Source organism: Tamandua tetradactyla, chromosome 5 (genome assembly GCF_023851605.1).
Source record: "Tamandua tetradactyla isolate mTamTet1 chromosome 5, mTamTet1.pri, whole genome shotgun sequence".
In the NCBI taxonomy this organism is placed as follows: Eukaryota; Metazoa; Chordata; class Mammalia; order Pilosa; family Myrmecophagidae; genus Tamandua; species Tamandua tetradactyla.
This window is the reverse complement of record NC_135331.1, coordinates 26,294,449-26,314,158: the sequence shown is the minus strand read 5'-3', so window position 1 is coordinate 26,314,158 and position 19,710 is coordinate 26,294,449. Positions and strand designations below refer to the sequence as shown.

Here is a 19,710-nt window from a genome sequence, read left to right as displayed (position 1 = left end):
GTCCTGGGGGTCGGTGGGAGGCAGGAATGAAGCTGTCCCAGATGCACCCCTCTCCTGAGTGAATGGGTGGGTGGTGGGGGTGGGGGAGAGCCAATGTGGGAATCTGGGTGAGCTTAGGGTGAAGCACCCAAGAAATGACCTCCCCTGTGTGGATGCCCACATATGGTGCCTGTGGGAGGACTGAGCCTAGGATGCAGGTTTGGGCTGGTTAAGAAGCTCCTGGGTTGGTTACAGGACTAGTGGGTCAGATGGTGAAGACATGGCTGTCAGAAAGCAACCTGAGAGGCAGGAAGACAAGATGTGGAGAATGTAGACCCAAGCGAGTATAGACCCAGGAAATGGAGGTGAAGAGGAAGAGAGGGCAAGCCTGGGGGATGCAGTTCAATGCTGGAGGGCAGGGCAGGAAAGGAAGAGGGTGACAAATTGGGAGTGTAGGGGCATATGTCGGGGACAGAGAAACCAGGCCCGATTTGGAAGGGCGCCTGGGGGGGTGGGGAGGGGGTCAGGAAGCCAGAGGAGGGGTGGGGGTGGGGGTGGCTCTTCAAAAAGCGGGATGACTTCGGCCGCCCGCCCTACTTTCTCTAGGAAGCTGCGAGTTGATCCCTCCGGTACCCCAGCGGAGTCGCCTAGCCCAGCGTGCCCGCCGTCGGCCCCGGAGGGCGCCAGGGCGCATGCCCAGAGCAGCGGGCATTGTCACGTGAGCCGCGGCGCGGGGTGGATCCCCGCCCCAGGTCTCCAAGGGGATCCCGGGCCGCGGCAGTCGGGGAGGACCCTGCGGGCCGCTGCGGGGACAGAGCGGGTGCGTGCCCGGGACCCCGAGGCTGGGGCCCCCCCCCCATGGATGGCCCAGACCCCGGGCCTCGGGAGAGCATCTTCAACCCCTTTCCCCCCACCCCTGTCCCCCGCAATCGGCCACCGCGCGGCCCCGCCACCTAGGAAAGGCCCTGGAACGGGGGTGGCCCGGGACCCCGGGACCCCTGCACCAAATCCTGGCCGTCGGGAGGCCACCGCCCAGACCCCGGACCCTGTCCTGGGGACCCCTGTCCCGGAACCCTCCCCTGCCCGGACTCTGTCCTGGGGGGCCCCGCCCGGACCCGCACCCCTGTCTGCGGGACCTCCGCCCAAACCCGGTATCCTGTCTTAGGGACCCCCGCATCCTGTCCTGGGGGGCCCCGCTGGGACCCGCACCCCTGTCGTGGGGAGCCCCGCCCGGACTCGCAGCCCGGTCCTTGGGACCCCTGCCCGGACCCCGCACGCCTGCGGGCGCGCACGGAGCGGGTGGAGGCAGGAGCCCACCCCGACGGCCGCCCTGCCCCGCCCCTCCCCACAGACCGCCGGGGCCCGCCCGCAGCCGCCCCCGCATGGAGGTCCTGGACGAGTTCGACCAGGAGTTACCCCTGCGCGTGACCTTCTGCGAGCTCATCTCCGAGGAGGCCTTCGAGCGCCAGGCGGCCGCCTGTACCGAGCGCGCGCTGCGCCGCCTCTTCCGCAGCGTGGACCGCAAACCCGCGCTGGCCGAGCGCGCGGTACGCGGGGCCAAGCAGGCCGAGTGCGAGCGGCGCGGGCTCCTTTCCTCTCTCCGGGTGCGGGCGGCTGGGCGCTGCAGGCGCTGGCGGCGGGTGGGAGTGCGGGGAGGCTTGTTGAGGGGGGACAGCTCCGCCCCGGGGGGGGGGCGCGGGGAGGGCTGCGGGGGCTGGGGGTGGGGAGGGGCCGCGCGGGCCGGATTTGCGGCGCAGAAGTTGTCACTCACTGCGCACCCGCCCTCCCTGCCTCTCTCCGTGTGCGTGGTCTCAGGCCAAGTTCTTCCGCGCGGTCCAGGGGGAGCTGAATTGCTGCAACAGCGTGGGGACCCTGGAGCTGCGCCAGCGCCTGGAGCGGCTGAAAAGGGGCATCCACCGCGTGCACCTCTATTCCCAGGGTGAGGCCTCACTCCCCGCCCCCCCAGGGGTGCCCCGGTCGGTGGGCTGCTGGGGGTGGTGGGGGGAACGGGACCTTCCCCCAATCTCTGGCTTTCTGGGGGTGGGATCCGGGAGAGGGCTTGATCTTTAGGTAACTTAGGATTCAAATCCAGTTTTCCAGTGGAGACCGCCCCCACTCCCCCAGTCTAACCACTTGACACTATTTTTTTTTTTTTTAACTTAAATGCTTATCTTGAAAGTGCTGCTGTTGTTGATTTTTCCTAGTGAAAATAAACAGACAGGAATCTAGAGAGTGCTGTAAGCGCCCAGAACGCGTTTTCCCAGCTTGAGCAGCTTTCCCCAGTTTGCTTTACTTGCTTACTTTCCGCCACCACCTTTTCCTTTTTCTAGAGCATTTAAAGGGAACTCCCAGACCTTGAACTGTTTTGCCCCTGAACATCTGAGAATGCATCTCAATCAGATGCATTGCCTGGAATTGACTTAATGATGAGACAATCCCTTGGTATTGGCTGACACTTCAGTCCATAGTTAAATTTCCCAGGGGAAACAGAGGCACTGGGAGGTGAACCAGCATCAGGTCATCAAGTCTCAAGCCTGGTCTTGCTTTGAGCAGTGGCAAGAGCCAGCCTCCCTGAATGCGGGAGGGAAACTTAAAGCAGGAGAGAGGGGAGGGGACTGGCTCCAGGGCCCTCCCTTCCCCCCAAAGTTTCTCTCCCTGAGCCCTGCTCTGAGATTCCTCTCCCATGTGGGTCTCCTCCTGGGAAGGTTCCTTTTCCACGCTCTCTGCGTGGCCCTGGGGCTGGGTCAAGTCTCTGGGCTCAAGTTTGGGATGCAGATGCCCCAAGCAGGTGCTAGCAGCTTCCCATGCACGGTTGGGGGTGGGGGTGGGCAGACAGATCAGCCCTGGGCCAGCACCCACCTGTGCATGGCTGGGACGCCACCGTCCCATCGTGAGGAAGGCTGCACTTGCCTGTCCCTTTGCCTTGTCAGGCTGGAATCTCACATCCTGCCTGTGAGATGTGGACAGAAGTGGCCTTGCTCCCTGTAGTCATCATGGGACCCGCGGGATGATGCTTTATGTCTCAAGACACCTCTCCTTGTTGTAGAGGGATGTGTGCCAAGCTGGGCCCCACACGGCTTTGTCACCAGCTTCACCAAGTCCTGGGCATGGGGACAGGCCCTCATTGACACCTCTTGGTCACAGATGCCAGGAAGAAGAGGAGGAGGAAGCCCACGTCGAAGAAACCAGAGCCCATCCTCCTGCGGGACCAGGCCACTTCCCCATGCCGGCCACCAAGCCCGCCACCGCTGTCACCATCTGCCACTACCGTGGCCTCCGTGATGGCCTCCTCGCCGCCCGTCTACACCATGCCCAGGGTCTTTGGCCCTTTCCCTCCACTGCCCAACAAGTCGGTCAGTTGTTGCCCCAACTCTAGGCACCCCCGCCCCCAAACCTGCTCAGACAGCCCCTTGCTGCTCCCCCGGTCTTTGGAACCTCCTCTCTGCAGACAGAGTCTCAGGTGGAACTGCAAAGGATAAAGCAGATAAAGGGGGGCAGCTAGCCTTGAAGGTTGGGGTCAGGGTGGAGGACACAGCTCCACCTTCGAGATCAGAATCCTGGGGTCCCCAAAGGACGGGTGGAAAACCACACCCAACCCCCATCCTGCACCCCATCCCCTGTCCCCTGCTGTCTCTTCCTGGGCGCGGGCAGCCCTCTTCCTGCAGTACCTGTGCCTTCTGATTTCTGCTCGTCTAATACATCTGATTCCAGACACACCCCCTCCAGGCTGGGTGTCTTCAGTCAGTCCTTACCCCCCACCCAGTGTCCCCGTACCCCTAATGCCTAGCTCAGGGCGGGCACAGATGCCTGGCGAAGTTCTTTGCATCACATGTGCCCCCACCCCCACCCTGCAAACGTTGCCCCAAGGTTTCCTTTGTTTCCTGCAGCTGGAGAAATTGGGAGTTTCGAGTTCCAAAGTGAAGTTCAACTGGACTGGCCTGTCACCCAATCCAAAGAGGTGGAAGGAATTTATCCTGGGCTTGAGGGATCCCAAAATGGAGCCTGCGTGCCAGACTCGCTTGGTGGTCACTTCTCCCCCACCTCTTGTTGAATCTTCCCCGCAGTCCTGAGTGGTTGGGGTTTTTTTCTTTCTTCTCCATTTTCTGGGGATGCAAAAAGTCCAATCTATGAACGGGTGTCGCTGTACCCATTGCACGGATATGCCTGCTGAGGCAGTGGAGGGGCCCCTCCTAGGAGCCCGAGGCTGACAGATGCCTCCTACCCTGTCTTGTAGACACATGGTTGATCTGACGCCTTTGGTGCTTAACCCCGGAGGTTTCCATTTCTCCTACCTGTCTGGCAGCAATGCCTGCAAGCTGCAGTGTGCTGGCTTTCCCTGGTAAGCGCCATCCTGACCCCACCCAATTCCCGGGACACCCGTCCCTCATCCCCGCCTCTGGCGGGCACCGTGGTGGTGTCACACAGCACTGGAAACAGGTCCATTGGCACACTTCTGCTTCCAGGAAGGCAGTCATCGGGGGTGCTGGAAAAGCCCTTCGGCCCCATTCATGTTTGCATGATGAGGGATTGGAAATGATCTTCCCCAAGTCCCACCAAGGAGGGAGTTTTGTCAGCTGTGGGACAGCCCTGTGATTTGTAGACACGTGTGTGTGTGCGCGCATGTGCAAAGTATGGCTCCATGCAATGGGGCTTTCATCACCCGCTCTCTTTTACGTACAATGTTGCTCAGCCTTTCCCATGTCGCTGGACATTTATTTCGTGCCTCATTGCATCAGATGATTTTATGTACGATTCTGTAAAAGGTTATTTTAAATTCCCAGCTGATGGAAAGTTGGTCTAAGAAGATGCTCAAAGAGTAAGTCAACCTTTGAAAAATATTTCTGGCTTCTGTAATATGAAGGACATACATATTAGGATTGTACATTATAGATCTATCAGAAAGCCCCAAGTAAAGAGACAATGATAAAATCTGGCACAATCTGGGCTTTAGGAAGAGATACTTTTTTTTTTTTTTTTTTAACATGGGCAGGCACCGGGAATCGAACCCGGGTCCTCTGGCATGGCAGGCGAGCATTCTTGCCTGCTGAGCCACAGTGGCCCGCCCTCATTTTTTTGCTATTATAATATTACAAACTGGCTAGTTCTAGTTTGCTAGCTGTTGGAATGCAATATACCAGAAATGGAATGGCTTTTAAAAGGGGGAATTAATGAGTTGCTAGTTTACAGTTCTAAGGCCGAGAAAATGTCCCAAGTAAAACAAGTCTATAGAAATATCCAATCAAAGGCATCCATGGAAAAATACCTTGGTTCAAGAAGGCCAATGAAGTTCAGGGTTTCTCTCTTAAGTGAGAAGGCACATGGCGAACACTGTCAGGGCTTCTCTTTCAGCTGGGAGGGCACATGGCGAACACACGGCATCATCTGCTAGCTTACTCTCCTGGCTTCCTGTTTCATGAAGCTCCCCGGGAGGCATTTTCCTTCTTCATCTCCAAAGGTTGCTGGCTCATGGACTCTCTGCATCTCATGGCTATGTCATTCTGCTCTCTCTGAATCTCTCATTCTCCAAAATATTTCCTCTTTTATAGGACTCCAATAAACCAATCAAGACCCACCCAAATGGGTGGAGACATGTCGTCCCTTAATCCAGTTTAACAACCACTCTTGACTAAATCACATCATCCGGGGAGATGATCTCATTACAGTTTCAAACATACAGTACTGAATAGAGATTATTCTACCTTTAGGAAATGATATTTTGATTAAAACATGGCTTTTCTTAGGGGGCACACTTCCTTTCAAACCAGCATACTGGCTTAATCCTTTTTTTAATTATTTATTTTTTATTGATATATATTCACATACCATGTAATCATCCAAAGTGTACAATCAGTGGTTCACAATATCATCCTATTGCTGTATATTTATCATCACAATTTTTTTTCTCTTTGTGAAAAATAACATATACAAAAAAGTGAGAAATTTCAAAGCACATTGCAACAGTTAGTTGGGGAAAGATTTCACAGTTTGGTATGGGTTGCAATTCCACAGTTTTAGGTTTTTACTTCTAGCTGCTCTAAAATACTGGAGACTAAAAGAAATATCAGTGTAATGATTCAGCAATCATATTCATTTGTTAAACCCTACCTTCTCTGTATAACTCCACCGTTACCTTTGATCTTTCTCCCACTCTTCAGGGGTATTTGGGCTATGCCCATTCTAACTTTTTCATGTTGGAAGGGGCCATCAATAATATGGGATAGGGGGATGGAACTAGTTGATCTTCTGGAGAAGATGGCCCCTCTGCATTTTAGGACTTATCTGGTCCAGGGACCCACCTGGAGGTTGTAAGTTTCTGGAAAGTTATCCTAGTGCATGGAACCTTCGTAGAATCTGTTATCATCCCTAGGTGTTCTTTAAGATTGGCGGGAATGGTTTTAGTTGGGGTTTGGCAAGTTATGATAGGAGCAATTTCTAACTGAAGCTTGTATAAGAGTGACCTCCAGAGTAGCCTCTTGACTCTATTTGAACTCTCTCAGCCACTGATATCTTATTTGTGTATTCTTTCCCCCGTTTTGGTCAGGATGGCATTGTTGATCTCACAGTGCCAGGGCCAGGCTCATCCCTGGGAGTCATATCCCACGCTGCCAGGCAGATTTTCACCCCTGGATGTCGTGTCCCATGTAGGGGGGAGGGCAACGATTTCACTTGCAGAGTTGGGCTTAGAGAGAGAGAGGCCACATCTGAGCAACAAAAGAGGTCCTCCAGAAGTAACTCTTAGACATACCTATAGGTAGGCTAAGCTTCTCCGCTACCTACAAAAGTTTCACAAGAGCATCACTTAGTCTTTTAACAGCTTTACTGAGATATGATTCATATATCAGACAGTTCACCCATTTGAAGTGTACAAGTCAATGAATGGCTTTTAGCCTATCCATTGGGTTGTACCACCATCATCACAATAAACTTTAGAACATATTCCTCACCCCAGAAAGAAACCCTATACCTCTTAGCCATCACCCCTCAGTTTCCCCCACCCTGACTCCAGCAGCCCTGGTAAGCCGTATGCTAGTTTCTGAGTTTGTGAGTTTGCTTATTCTAATTATTTCATACCAGTGAGGTTGATATGGATCCTTTTGCATATGGCTTATTTCATGCAACACAGTGTTTTCAAGGTCATTCATTTTTTTCTAATAACCAAGTAATATTCCATTGCCTACTACATTTTGTTTATCCATTCATCTTTGATGAACACTTGAATTGCTTCAACCTTCTGGCAATTGTGAATAACGCACCCATAAACACAGGTGTGCAAATATCTGAGTCTCGGCTTTCAGTTCTTTTGGGTATAAACCTAGATGTGGTATTGCTGGGTCACGTGGCAATTCTATACTTAACTTTCTGAAGAGCTGCCAAACTGTCTTCTACAGAGGCTGCACATTTTACCTTCCCAACAATGAACAAGTGTTCCTATTTCTTTACATCCTCTCCGACACTTGTAATTTTCTGTTTTTTTAGAGTCGCTGTTCTAGTGGGTGTGAAATGGCGTCTCATTGTGGTTTTGATTTGCATTTCCCTAATGGCTCATGATGTTGGGCTTCTTTTCATGTGCTTCTTGGCCATTTGATTATTTTCTTTGGAGCTATTCAAGTCTTTTGCCCAGTTTTAAATTGGGTTGTTTGTCTTTTAGTTATTGAGTGAGTTTTACATTTTTTGAGTCTTTTGGATACAACCTTTATCAGCTGTGTAAAATTACCCATGGTGCCTGTATGCCATTGCTTATCTAGCGCCAATGGGAGATATGTGAGGTATTCCTAATTTTCTAGTAGTGTATTTAGCACACTACTAAATTAACTTTAACTTCTTTATGTGCAGAGCTATTCCTGAAATTCATATTAGTTGTTGTTTTAGATTTTTAAATTGTGAAATATGCCATATATACAGAAAAGTGATAGATTTCAAAGTACATTTTATCAGGTAGTTATAGAACAAACTTTAAGTTTGGTATGGGTTATAGTTCCACAATTTGAGGTTTTCCCTTCTAGCTACTCTAATATACTGGAGACTAAAAAGAAGCATTAGTATTATGATTCAGCAGCCGTACTCATTGTTAAATCCTGTCTTCTCTTTTACAACTCCTCCCTCTCATTTGATTATTCTCTCAATCTTTAGGGATATTTGGGCAATGACCATTCTAACATCTTTATGTTCAGAAGGGGTGTTGACATTATGGGGTACAGAATGCAACTGGTTGATGTTCTTGAAGAGACTGGCCCCTCTGTGTTTCAGGCTTATCTGGCCTAGAAACCATCTAGAGGTTTTAGGTCTCTGAAGAGTAAAATGAGTGAAACTATTGTAGAGTCTCAGATAGAGCCCTGGGTATTCTTTTGGGTTTTCAGGAATACTGCTGGTTGGGGGTTAGGGTACCATGGCATTTTGCAATATCTAGCTGAAGCTTGCATAAGTGTAACCTCCAGAATAGCCTCTCAACTCTATTTGAACTTTCTTAGCCACTTATTTTGTTACATTTCTTTTCCACCTTTTGGTCAGGAGGGCATTGTCAATCTCATGGTGCCAGAGCCAGGTTCATCCCTGGGAGTCATATCCCATGTTTCCAGAGAGACTTTCACCTCTGGATGGCATATCCTACGTAGAGGGGAAGGTAATGATTTTCCTTGCAGAGTCGGGCTTAGAGAGAAAGAGGCCACATCTGAGCAACAAAAGAGGTTCTCTGCAAGTGACTCTTAGGCATAATTATAGGTAGGCTTAGCTTCTCCATTACAGAAATGAATTTCATAGTCAGCCTCAAGATCAAGGACTTGGCCTATTAACTTGGGAGTCCCTAATGCTTGAGAGAGTATCAGGAATTTCACAGGTGGGAAGTTTAATGGTTCCATATTTTCTTCTCCTGTCCTCAAGGGACTTTGCAAATACTTTTCTATTATCTGCACAATATACTCTGGAATCTATCAGGATGTTGCATTAAGCTATACAGAATTACAAGATCTCATACCCTATTCTAGGCTCCATGTATTTAAGTTGTTTAACTGAACTTGCTTGACAAGTTTGATTGTGTGCTACTGAAAAATTAGGTTTTGGACAAAATGAACCTCTCTTCCTTTGGTCTCATACAGGTGAAGTTCTAAAATATGGACAATATCATCCTTTACCCTATATCTTAGTCTTAATTAGATCAGCTTCATTCTTGTCTCTAATTGGAGCCTGATCTCTTTTTCAGTTCGTTTTTGTTGTATGGAGTAATGCTGACTTTCACGGCTGCAGAACTCTGAGTCTAGGTTGTCACACAAGCACCCAATATTCCGGGGAAATACCAGGTCATATACACACCGAGCCCAGCATCTCAGAATTTAGAGATAACAGTTAAAACTCAGGAACCCATGTAACTGCTGTAAGAGCTTACAATCCTGGCTCTGATTTTCTTCCAAGTATTTTTTAAATGAGACCTTACGATATCTGTTCTTTTGTTTCTGGCTTCTTTTGCTCAATATAATGTCCTCAGGTTTCGTTCACCTCATTGCACGCCTCACGACGGTGTTCTTTTCTGCAGCTGTCAGCATTCCATGTATGTGTACAACACAGCTTACTCTTCCGTCCCTCAATCGGGGGGACCTTCCATCACCTCCGTCCGTTGGCTTTAGTGTGCAATGCCACCAAAAACCTCAGGGTGCAGATGTCTGAGAGCAGATGTCCTGCTTTCAGTGCTTCTGAGTATATTCCTATTAAACGGAATTGCCTAATCATAGGACAACCCTATATCTGGCCTCCTGTGGCTCTATTACCTTACTCTCCAGAGGGGCTGCCTACTCTGCTACCCTGCCAACACTGAATAGTGTTCTAGCTTGCTAGCTGCCAGACTGCGATATACCAGAAACAGAATGGCTTTTTTTTTTAAGCTTTTTTTTTTTTTAAAGGAAAGACAGAGAGAAGGAAGGAAGGATAGAAGGAAGGAAGGAAGGAAGAAAGGGAAACATTTTTTTAAACATTTTCTTGTTTTATTGTATTTTGTTTTTCCGTTTTTTTTTGTTACATGGGCTGGGGCCGGGAATCGAACCGAGGTCCTCCGGCATAGCAGGCAAGCACTTTGCCCGCTGAGCCACCGCGGCCCTAAGCTTTTTTATTGTATAATATAACACATATACAAAGTAAAGACATAAAAAAGCAATAGTTTTCAAAGCACTCTTCAACAAGTGGTTACAGGACAGATCCCAGAGTGTGTCATGGGCTGCCATACGATCCTCTCAGGTTTTCCCTTCTAGCTGCCCCACATTATAGGAGGCTAGAGGGCTTAAATGCTTTTTATCTTCACATCGACTTTTCTCCTTATATTTTTTTATGAACAGTAACATATATACGAAAAAGCTATAAGTTTCAAAGCACAGCAGCACAACTTTAGTTGTAGAACAGATTTCAGAGTTTGACATGGGTTACAATTTAACAATTTTAGGTTTTTACTTCTAGCTGCTCTAGAAGATACTGGAGACAAAAAGATATCAGTTTAATGATTCAGCATTCATATTCATTTGTTAAGTCCTATCTTCTGTGTATAATTCCACCATCACCTTTTGTCTTTCCACACCTCTCTTTGGGGTTGTTTGGGCTATGGCAGTTTAAAATTTTTGATATTGGAAGGGTCTGTCACTAATATGGGGTAGGCAGATGGAACTAGTTGATGTTCTGGAGAGGCTGGGCCCTCTAGGTTTCAGGACTCATCTGGACCAGGAACCCATCTGGAGATTGTAGGTTTCTGGAAAGTTCCTCTAGTGCCTGGAACCGTTGTAGAACCTTAAAAATTACCCTAGGTGTTCTTTAGGATTGGCTGGAATGGTCCTGGTTGGGGGTTGGCAGGTTATGATAGGTAGCAAGGTCTACTGAAGCTTGTGTAAGAGCTACCTCCAGAGTAGCCTCTCGACTCTATTTGAACTCTCTCTGCCACTGATACTTTATTAATTACACTTCTTTCTCCCCTTTTGGTCAGGCAGAATGGCTTTTTAAAAGGGGAATTTATTAAGTGCAAGAGTATAGTTCTTAGGCTGTAAAAGTGTCCAAGTTAAGGCAAGGCTAAGAAAATGTCCAAATGTAAGGCATTAGGGAAAGATACCTTGGTTCAGGGAGGCTGATGACGTTCAGGGTTTCTCTCTCAACTGGAAGGGCAAATGGTGAACATGGTGATGTCTGCTAGCTTTTTCTCCAGGCTTCCTGCTTCATGAAGCTCCCCCAGGGAGCTTTAGTTTTCCTTCTTCATCTCCAAAGGTCTCTGGCTGCGTGGGCTCTAAAGCTTTTCTAAAATGCTTCCCTCTTAAAGGGTTCCAGTAAGCAATCCCACTTTGAATGGGTGGAGACACATCTCTATGGAAACCATCTAATCAAAAGTTACCACCCACAATTGGGTGGGTCACAGCTCCATGGAAACAACCAAAAAGCTCCCACCCAGCAATACTGAATAAGAATTAAAGGACCTATTTTTTCTGGGGTCCACCACAGATTAAAACTGGCACAAAGAGGTATACCTCTCTCTCCACACACACTTGAATCTCTTCCTTCCTCCCTTTTCCTTTTGAAGCTGTAGAGCTTGTGGAAATATATTCACATAGCATATATTCTCTACAAAATAAACAATCCATGTCTCACAGTATCCTCACATCCTTGTACAATACCATCGCTCTCAATTTTAGACCATTTTCATTACTCCAAAGAGAAAAATAACAGGTACACTCACCCCAAAGAGAAAACCCCAAACTCCTCTTAAATCTCATTCCTTCCCCTCCCCAGTTATTTACCCCTAGTATTGCTGTGCTACTGTTGATGTCTTCCCGTTCAGTACAGACCATAGCATGCAATAGGTATTTTCCCCATATACTGCTTTTTCATTAGCTCTTTGTACAAGTGGCATTCCTTTGAAGTAGTTCATGCAAGAATTTATTTATATTTATAGGGCCAATCGGTGAAATGCATGGCTCCACACAACTCCTTTCAATCATATCCATCTTCAGTACAGCACTGTTGCTTATAATCTCACTAACGAACTACCATCACCTCTATCCATTCCCATACATTTAAGTTCCATCTCGTTAACAAGCCTGTACATATTATGTCACTGCTTCCCCTTCTCTAACTTCTGTCTATCTCTAGGTCCCCTATAGTCTACATTTTAAGGCTCTGAGTTCATATTTCCTAGGATGTTCCTATTCATGAAATCTTATCATTATCTGTCCAATTGTGTCCGGCTTATTTCACTCTGCAGTATGTCCTCAAGGTTCATCCGTGTTGTTATATCCTCAAGATGTCATTTCATCGTACCGCTGTGTAATATTCCATTGTATGTATATACCACATTTTGTTTATCCACTCAGATTGTTTCCATCTTTTGGCGATTGTGAGTAATGCTGCTATGCACATCGGTGTGCAGGTGTCTTGTTTGTCCCTGCTTTCAGCTCTTCTGGGTATATACTGAGTAGTGGTATTGCTGGGTCATAGGGCAACTCAATATTTAGTTTTCAGATTAGTCCTTTAGGATGAATTCCCTGAAGTGGAATTATAAGGGAAAAGGATATAAAAAGTTTTCAAAAGAACTGCCTTTTTGTTGTTAGATTCATAAGACACTAAGTATTTATTTTAGATAATTTGAAAACTACCCCAAAGCTTAAAGAAGCTACAGAAGTCACTCTTATTCCCATCCCCAGAAATAACCACTGTTAACATGTATTTCCCATGGGAACACATGTAAATACAGACATGTAGTTGTTTTTACATAGTTGGGACTGTCCCATTACACAGTTTCCAGTTTTTTTAGTTGCCTCTGGAGTGTGAGTTTCTTCCCATGCCATAAAAATACCTTTAAATTCAACGACGATGATGTAAAACATTGTGTCACATGGATGGAACATTACTTACTTAATTATTCTTGTTGAAAATTTTCAATGATGGGGAGATTTCTTGGCTCTTGGTACCTATTATTCCCTGAGTCAGCTGTGTCATTGCCAAAAAATGGCTTGTTTTTAATTTGTTCAAAAATATTGACAAAAGCAGGAGGATATATTCCATGGAAACAAGTTCACAAGACAGCAATAAATAATGTAAAATGCAAGAGTCCCCCCTCATTGGTAAACACTGCTAAAGCTTTGCGTGTACCAAAATGTTCACCCATGCATACATACACACCTAACTACGCTGCTAAATTTTTTTTTTTTTTTAACATGGGCAGGCACCGGGAATTGAACCCGGGTCCTTGGGCATGGCAGGCAAGCACTCTTACCTGCTGAGCCACTGTGGCCCGCCCCTATTAAAACTTTTAACCAAAGTAGGACAACTCTTTAATTGTGAAATATATATACAGAAAAAAGCAATCAATTTCAAAATACATTGTAACAGTAGTTATAGAACAGATTTCAGTTTGGTATGGGTTACAATTCCACAATTTCAGTGTTTCCTTCCAGCTGCTCCAAGATACTGGAGACTAAAATATCAAAATATAATCATTCAATAGTTATATTCATTTGTTAAATCCTAACATCTCTGTTTAGTTCCTCCTTGTCCTTTGATCCTTCTCCCAATCTTTACGGATATTTGAGTTATGCCCATTCTTTTTTCAAGCAGAAAGGGCTGGTGATAATATGGGATAGGGGGACAGAACTGGTTGATGTTCATGGACAAACCAGCTCCTCAGGGTTTCAGCACTTATCTGGCCTAGGAACCATCTGGAGATTGTAGGTTTCTGGAGAGTAAATATAGCATGTGCAACTTTAGTAGGATCTCAGATAGAGCCCCGGGTGTTCTTTAGGGTTAAAAGGAATGATGTTAGTTGGGGTTTGGCAGACTGTGGCAATTGCACTATCTAGCTGATGCTTGCATTAGAGTAGCCTCCAGAAAAGCCTCTCGACTCCATTTGAAGTCTCTAAGCCACTGATACCTTATTTTGTTACATTTCTTTTCTCCCTTTTGGAAAGGATGGCATTGTTGACCCCAAGTGCCAGAGCCAGGCTCATCCCTGGGAGTCATCTCCACATAGCTGGGAGACTTTCACCCCTGGATGTCACATCCCACATAGGGAGTAGGGTAATGATTTTCCTTGCAGAGTTGCGCTTAGAAAGACAGGTCACATTGAGTAACCAAAGAGATTTCCTAGAAGTAACTCTTAGGCATAGCTATAGGTAGGCTTAGCTTCTCTGCTGCAGAAATGAGCTTCATAAGAGCAAGCCTCAAGATCAGGGACTTGGCCTATTTGGGAGTCCCTAGTGTTTAAGAGCGCATCTGGGGTTTCTAGGTGGGAAAGTTTAATAGTTCCATATTTTTTCTCCTGTCCTCAAAGGACTTTGCCAAGACTTTTTAATTATCTGCCCAAGATGCTCTGGGATATATCTGGACATTACGTTAAGCTATACAGAATTACAAGCCCTTGTTCCCATCTTGGGCTCCACGTTTGGGTCGTTTAAATGAACTTCATCTACTGTATGAGATCAAAGGAACAAAGTAGGATCGTTGTTCATACCCTTTACAGCAGCCTGCTTTTTTCTATTAGTGTGCCATCTTGAACACCTTTACTTATTGGGTAGTGGACCTAGCCCATTCCCTTGAAAGCTGCATGGAGCGGATCAATTCAACAATCTGTTTTCCTGGTGTTTATAACCGTAGCCATTGCTGCACTGAACAGCCTTCCACCCACATCCACAGGAAAGATTTCTGGAAGTAGCAACGAGTCCGAGAGTGGTGAAGCATCCCACACAGGCTGGGGCTTTGGTGGCCTCGTGGCCCACCTCACGGATGTGTCTTGGATGTCTCCTGTGCAGGACTCCTGCTTGTAGTGGTTCCCCCAACACCAAGGAGGCTCCGCCCCCACCTCCGAAGGCCTCCATCTTCACCCCGCCTGTCCTGCTCAAGTTCCAGCCTGTGCCGAGGCCCAGCGAAGACTCCGAGAACGACTTTGGCAGTGCGGAGTTTGTGTCCCATGACAGGAGCCCCTAACCACACTTCCCTGCAGACAGGAGTGAATAAAGTTCCCGTGGAGGTGCCTAGCTCGTGCTGGGGGCTGGGGAACCGGGATTGCCAGGGGTTGTTCAATCCCATGTGCTCCTCCAGCCTGGAGAGGTGGACAGGCTACTGTGAGCTTGAGGCCCCTCGACCCGAGCCTGCACAGTTGGTGGCCAGTACGACTGCTGAGTTCCCTTGCATGGGGATTCAGCCTTGTACCTCTGAAAAGGAAATGAGGGGTTTTCCTACAAGTGGCCCTTGTACAAGCCTTGCCAGTGCACAGGTTTAGAAACTGGGATGTGGGAAAATGAGATCTGGTGCGTCACTTTCCAGCTTGGCACCTTCCTAAGCAGTTTCAAAGCTGTGGGACTCATCACCTCACAGGCTGACCTTAGAACCCAACTTGCCTGTGAGATGTGAGTCCTCTCTAAATGCTTAATTGAGCCCTTGTGTGTGTTTCACACTTTGCTTGGGAGTGGAGATAATAAACCAAGCAGTTTAGGTCCCCTGCTCTTAAGAAGCTTATTTACATCCATGCTTCTGAGGGCATGGGCATAGTGGAGGGGTGGTAAACCAGTACACAGATCAGATTCCTCCGAGATGCCAAATTGTGCTAAGTCCTGTGGGAGCTGAGATGGACATGTCTGGGGAGCTACCTGGGATAGGGTAGTGTCCTTTGGGTTGAAATCTAGAGGGCAAAAAGCAGCCCTGAAACAAAAAATGGCAAGGACAATCAGTTTGGGGTTAATTTCCATTCAGCACTCATCAAAATCTTCTCTCCAGGGTTGGTAGCATTGGGATGGGATGGGGGGGCAGGCAGTTCTTGGGATTCCTTGGCTTTTCCGTCACATGGCCATGTCCTCTCCTTTCTCTTCTGGCTTTCTGCTACTCTCTATACGGTCCATTAAAACCTATCCTGCTTCAACTGGTCACAACTTAACTAAAAATGACAATTTCAAAAAGCTCTATTTACAATAGATTCACACCCACAGCAATAGGATGCAGATGAAGGTATTTTCTTCTGGGCTACGTAGTTCTACCTTCCACAGGGGTACTGGGGCAGATGGTAGTAGCGAGGAGAGCCAGAGACTGTGGTAGGGAGGGGGGAATGGAGATCGGGCCTTGACCGGCCATGTTAAATTTGACATCAGTGAGTACCCAGGGGAAGATCAGGAGTCTGGAGTGGGGGGACAAGGAATACACTTGCCAGGAACCAGGGCTAGACGAGCGGGAACCTGGTATACGGAGGCCCGGGGCTGAGGCTAGGGACGCCTCCAAGTGCCGTCTGGGTCGTGGGGAAGGGTCCGGCAGGAGACAAGGGAGGGGCCGGTGAGAGCTTGGTGGCCTCCCGCCGCTGGGTCTCAGAGGGAGAGGGGCCGATCGGGTGGGGAGAACCGTAAGTGAGCGAGTGTGGACGTCGCTTTGAACGCGCCAGAGGTGGAGGGGAGATAGGGTGAGGCTGCTGGGACTGGAGGCTCCGGGAGGGCCTTTTAAAACGCCCAGGGCGGGTTCGAACCGGGAAGGGACTGAGCCAGGGCCGGGCAGGCGGGAGAGAGGACCTGGAGAAGACAAGGCTTCCCAGCGAAGGACTCATAGCGGGTACCAGGTTCCGAGCTCCGAGGGCGCCAAAAACCTATATCCCGGCATGCCCCGGGCCCACTTCCGGGGCAGGACCGCGCGTCCCGGAAGCAGCTACGGAAGCTCGGCCTAGGTGCAAGCTCTCCCGCGTCTTGTCACTCCTCCAGCCGGGCCTGCCGCCACCATGGGGAAGCGACAGCACCAGAAGGACAAAATGTAAGTTGGGTCGCAGCTGGGAGGGGCGCCCCTCTCAGCCTCAGCGCCAAGGCCCGCACCTCGCTCCCCTCCCCTCTCACGGGCGAGCTTGGGTTGGAACCCAGGGCCCACCGCGAATGTCACCTCCTCCCGGAGGCCTCCCCGTCTACCCCGGCGCGGTCGTGGCCCCAGCCGCCGCCGCCTCCGCAGAATCTCCGCTCCGAGGCGGTCAGCTGCGGGGGTGTGCGGGAACCTCGTCCCCTTTCTCTTGAGAGCTTTGCCTCTGAAGTTCGTCTCTGTCGCATCTACTCTTCTCCTGGTTCACGCCCACCCGCGTACGCACTTGCTGCAGAATTAAAACTAACCAAACTTGCTGTGCCCCATGTACACTTCCAGCTGCCACCGTGTTTCCTTGAATCTTTTGGTAACACGATGTAAGATACGTGTGTCTCCTTTGCTGTTTTCCACTTTCTCCTGAAGCCACCCCAGTTGGACTTGAGCACCTTAGAACTGCTCTTGTCAGGGTCTCCCGTGACTTCCATCTTGCGAAATCCAGTGGTCTTAACCTCACCGTTCATTTGGTTGTACTTCTCAGTAGCCTCTGACATCCTTTACCATTGCCTCTGAATCCTTTCCTTGGTACCTAGGACACACGTGCTCTTTGTTTTCCTTCAGTGGTCTCTTTCAGTCTCTTTTGTTGGCCTGCCTCTGTCTCTCTCCCAGAGTCCTGTTGATCGGTGTGCCCAGTTTTTCTTCTCCATTTTTGTTCCCCCAGGATGATTTCACCCGGTCATCCTAAGGTGATCCCAGTCGTGTCAAAATCAGCTGCCCACCTAACGTCCCCATTTGGAGGGCTGATAGATATCTCAAATTTAATATGTCCCCAAATGGAACTCATTTCCAGCCCCTGAAACTGCTCCTTTTCCATTTTTCCTACCTCAGTGGTCATACTCTAAGGTCAGAAATCTTGGAGTCAGCCTTAATGTCTCTTTCCCTTAGCTCGCTCAACTCTGTTCCCCAGTCCCTTGGCAAGAATTGCTGACTCTTGGAGGAACTGACCACTTCTCACTTGTCCACTGCTCCAACCCCTTCTTGGAACTTTGTAGTCACTGCCCGATTGTTTTTTTCTGTTTCCTTTCTTTCTTGTCTCCCTATACACAGCAGCCAGAGTGATTCTTTTAAGATTTTTGTAGATCATAGCAGGGCCCTGCTCAAAGTCTTCCGACCACTTTCCATCCTACTTAGAACAGATCTGGAGTATTTCCCATGGCCTGCCGGGTCATTTGTGGTCATCGCTTTCACCTGTGTCACACTCAACTGTGCTACTCTTCTCCAGTGACATCTCCTTTCTACACCTAGCTTTTCCCTGCACCCCCCACCCCCTAGCTTTGGTGAGATGCCTGGTGGGCCCTCTGCCTGGAAAGCTCTTCCCCCAAATCTTCATGTAATTAGCTCCTTCTTATCATCAGGTGCTCTGTTACCTTCAGTTCATTTCCTTCAGGGCAAAGCTGGACTGTTTACATTTGTTTACTCGCTTGTCTGTGAACCCCCCAGTCTGTTGTGTTCATCACTGTGTGCCTGGCATATAGTTAGTGTTTAATAAGCATCTGCTGAGTGAGGGAATGATGGCGACTCTGCTCTTCATGCAAAGGGGATGGTGGTGGTAACATTCTCCCTCTCACCTTCAGGTACATCACCTGTGCTGAATATACTCACTTCTATGGTGGCAAGAAGCCAGGTAAGGCCAGAGGTCCTTCTGTAACCTCCCCCCACCTAGCTCTTTATTAAAGAGTGACATCTTCACTCTTCTCTGGGACTGTAAAAATGGACAAGAATGCAGAAACTGTAGTAGACAAATGAATTGAGAAGCCAGGCAGCTCACAAATCATACTGAGACATACAACAAAGCACTTAATCTCAGTGGTGATTTTTTTATAAGTTTAAAATAATTGTCTCTATCAAAGAAAAATCAAGAAAACAGTAATACTCAGATTTATCCAGGCAGCAGTAAAGAGGGCACTGTCATACATTGCTAATGGGAGTGGAGGGCACAGCTGCCTCAGAAAGCAAAGCACTAGAACAGGAGCCTTTGTTAGGCTTGTGATAGAACCTGTTGTAGGAATTTAAACAAGTGTGTGCTCATGCCTCTCTGAGGAACGATGTGTTTTGGTTTTAGCTTTTAAAAGTGTTTTAATCCACAGCAGTTACTTCACTAGGTAATTTAAATGGCCTTTTTCTTAAAATGTAATTGAATTGTTGGTGGGAGTGAGTAATTGAAATTTGTTTATAGGAAACATTTTTTTTAATTTGATTTTAAATAGATATCCCACAAACAAACTTTCGTCGTCTACCTTTTGACCACTGTAGGTAAGATCTTTGAAAATTTAATTTTCCCTTGTCTTTATTCTCTAATACTCAGTTATCTGAAAATAAATCTGATCCTTGGAGTTCCAGATGTGGGCTCTGTCTGTGTTCACTCACCTCAATCTTCCCCTTAGTGCGAGAAGGTGTATTCAATAGTGACAGCTGCTAGTAATTATTTTCTGTCTCGTGTGCCCATGTTTACTTGTTTTGTCGTTTGAACTTCTTTCCTACCCTCTGAGGCTGGAAGAGCCTGTTAACCCTATTTCACCGTGGAAAAAACCTCAGCTTAGAAGGGTGAAGTGCCTCCACTAGGTGTCACATCCAGGAAGTGATGCTGCTGAGTCTAATCCCAACTCTGGGCTGTGCCTTTGACACTTTATTTATAGTCCAGATTCTAAGTAGTGACAACAGCAGTAATAGTAAAAATACCTAAGGCTCTTCTCCCCGTCACCTGGGAACTTGGATCAACGAGAGGGGGTGGGGAGGCATCCGGTTGCAGAGCCATTGAATGCTTCCTTCTGGCTCCGATAAGTATGTGTTTGAGCAAAAAGGTGGTTTCTTGGAGAACAAATGGAACCCCAGTGGGCAGGTCAGGTGGCCCTGCTGGGCCTGCACTTCCCCATGGCCCTTTCTGCCCCGATGGGCCCGCTA

At 48.2% G+C, this 19,710-nt stretch overlaps 2 protein-coding genes across 5 annotated transcripts in view; both read left to right on the top strand.

Moving 5' to 3' along the window:
- The first annotated feature begins 553 nt into the window (after positions 1 to 553).
- On the top strand, positions 554 to 16,291 carry LOC143682994 (uncharacterized). The gene is made up of 8 exons (XM_077159329.1): positions 554 to 608; positions 703 to 799; positions 1,331 to 1,583; positions 1,795 to 1,918; positions 3,124 to 3,332; positions 3,867 to 3,937; positions 4,214 to 4,318; positions 14,742 to 16,291. Exons 1-8 carry the CDS (start codon positions 554 to 556, stop codon positions 14,914 to 14,916), a joined length of 1,089 nt encoding a protein of 362 aa, XP_077015444.1. The 3' UTR covers positions 14,917 to 16,291.
- Positions 16,292 to 16,575: 284 nt separating this feature from the next.
- PPIL2 (peptidylprolyl isomerase like 2) overlaps positions 16,576 to 19,710 on the top strand; it is a 46,119-nt gene continuing 42,984 nt past the window's right edge. For 2 of the 4 annotated variants that reach the window (XM_077160261.1, XM_077160260.1), the window contains exons 1-3: positions 16,576 to 16,716; positions 18,384 to 18,433; positions 19,017 to 19,062. In XM_077160261.1, coding sequence (XP_077016376.1) covers positions 16,685 to 16,716; positions 18,384 to 18,433; positions 19,017 to 19,062 — 128 coding nt within the window. In that variant the 5' untranslated portion in view covers positions 16,576 to 16,684. The remainder of the gene's footprint in view (positions 16,717 to 18,383; positions 18,434 to 19,016; positions 19,063 to 19,710) is intronic. The other 2 variants (XM_077160259.1, XM_077160263.1) reach the window with 2 other exon arrangements.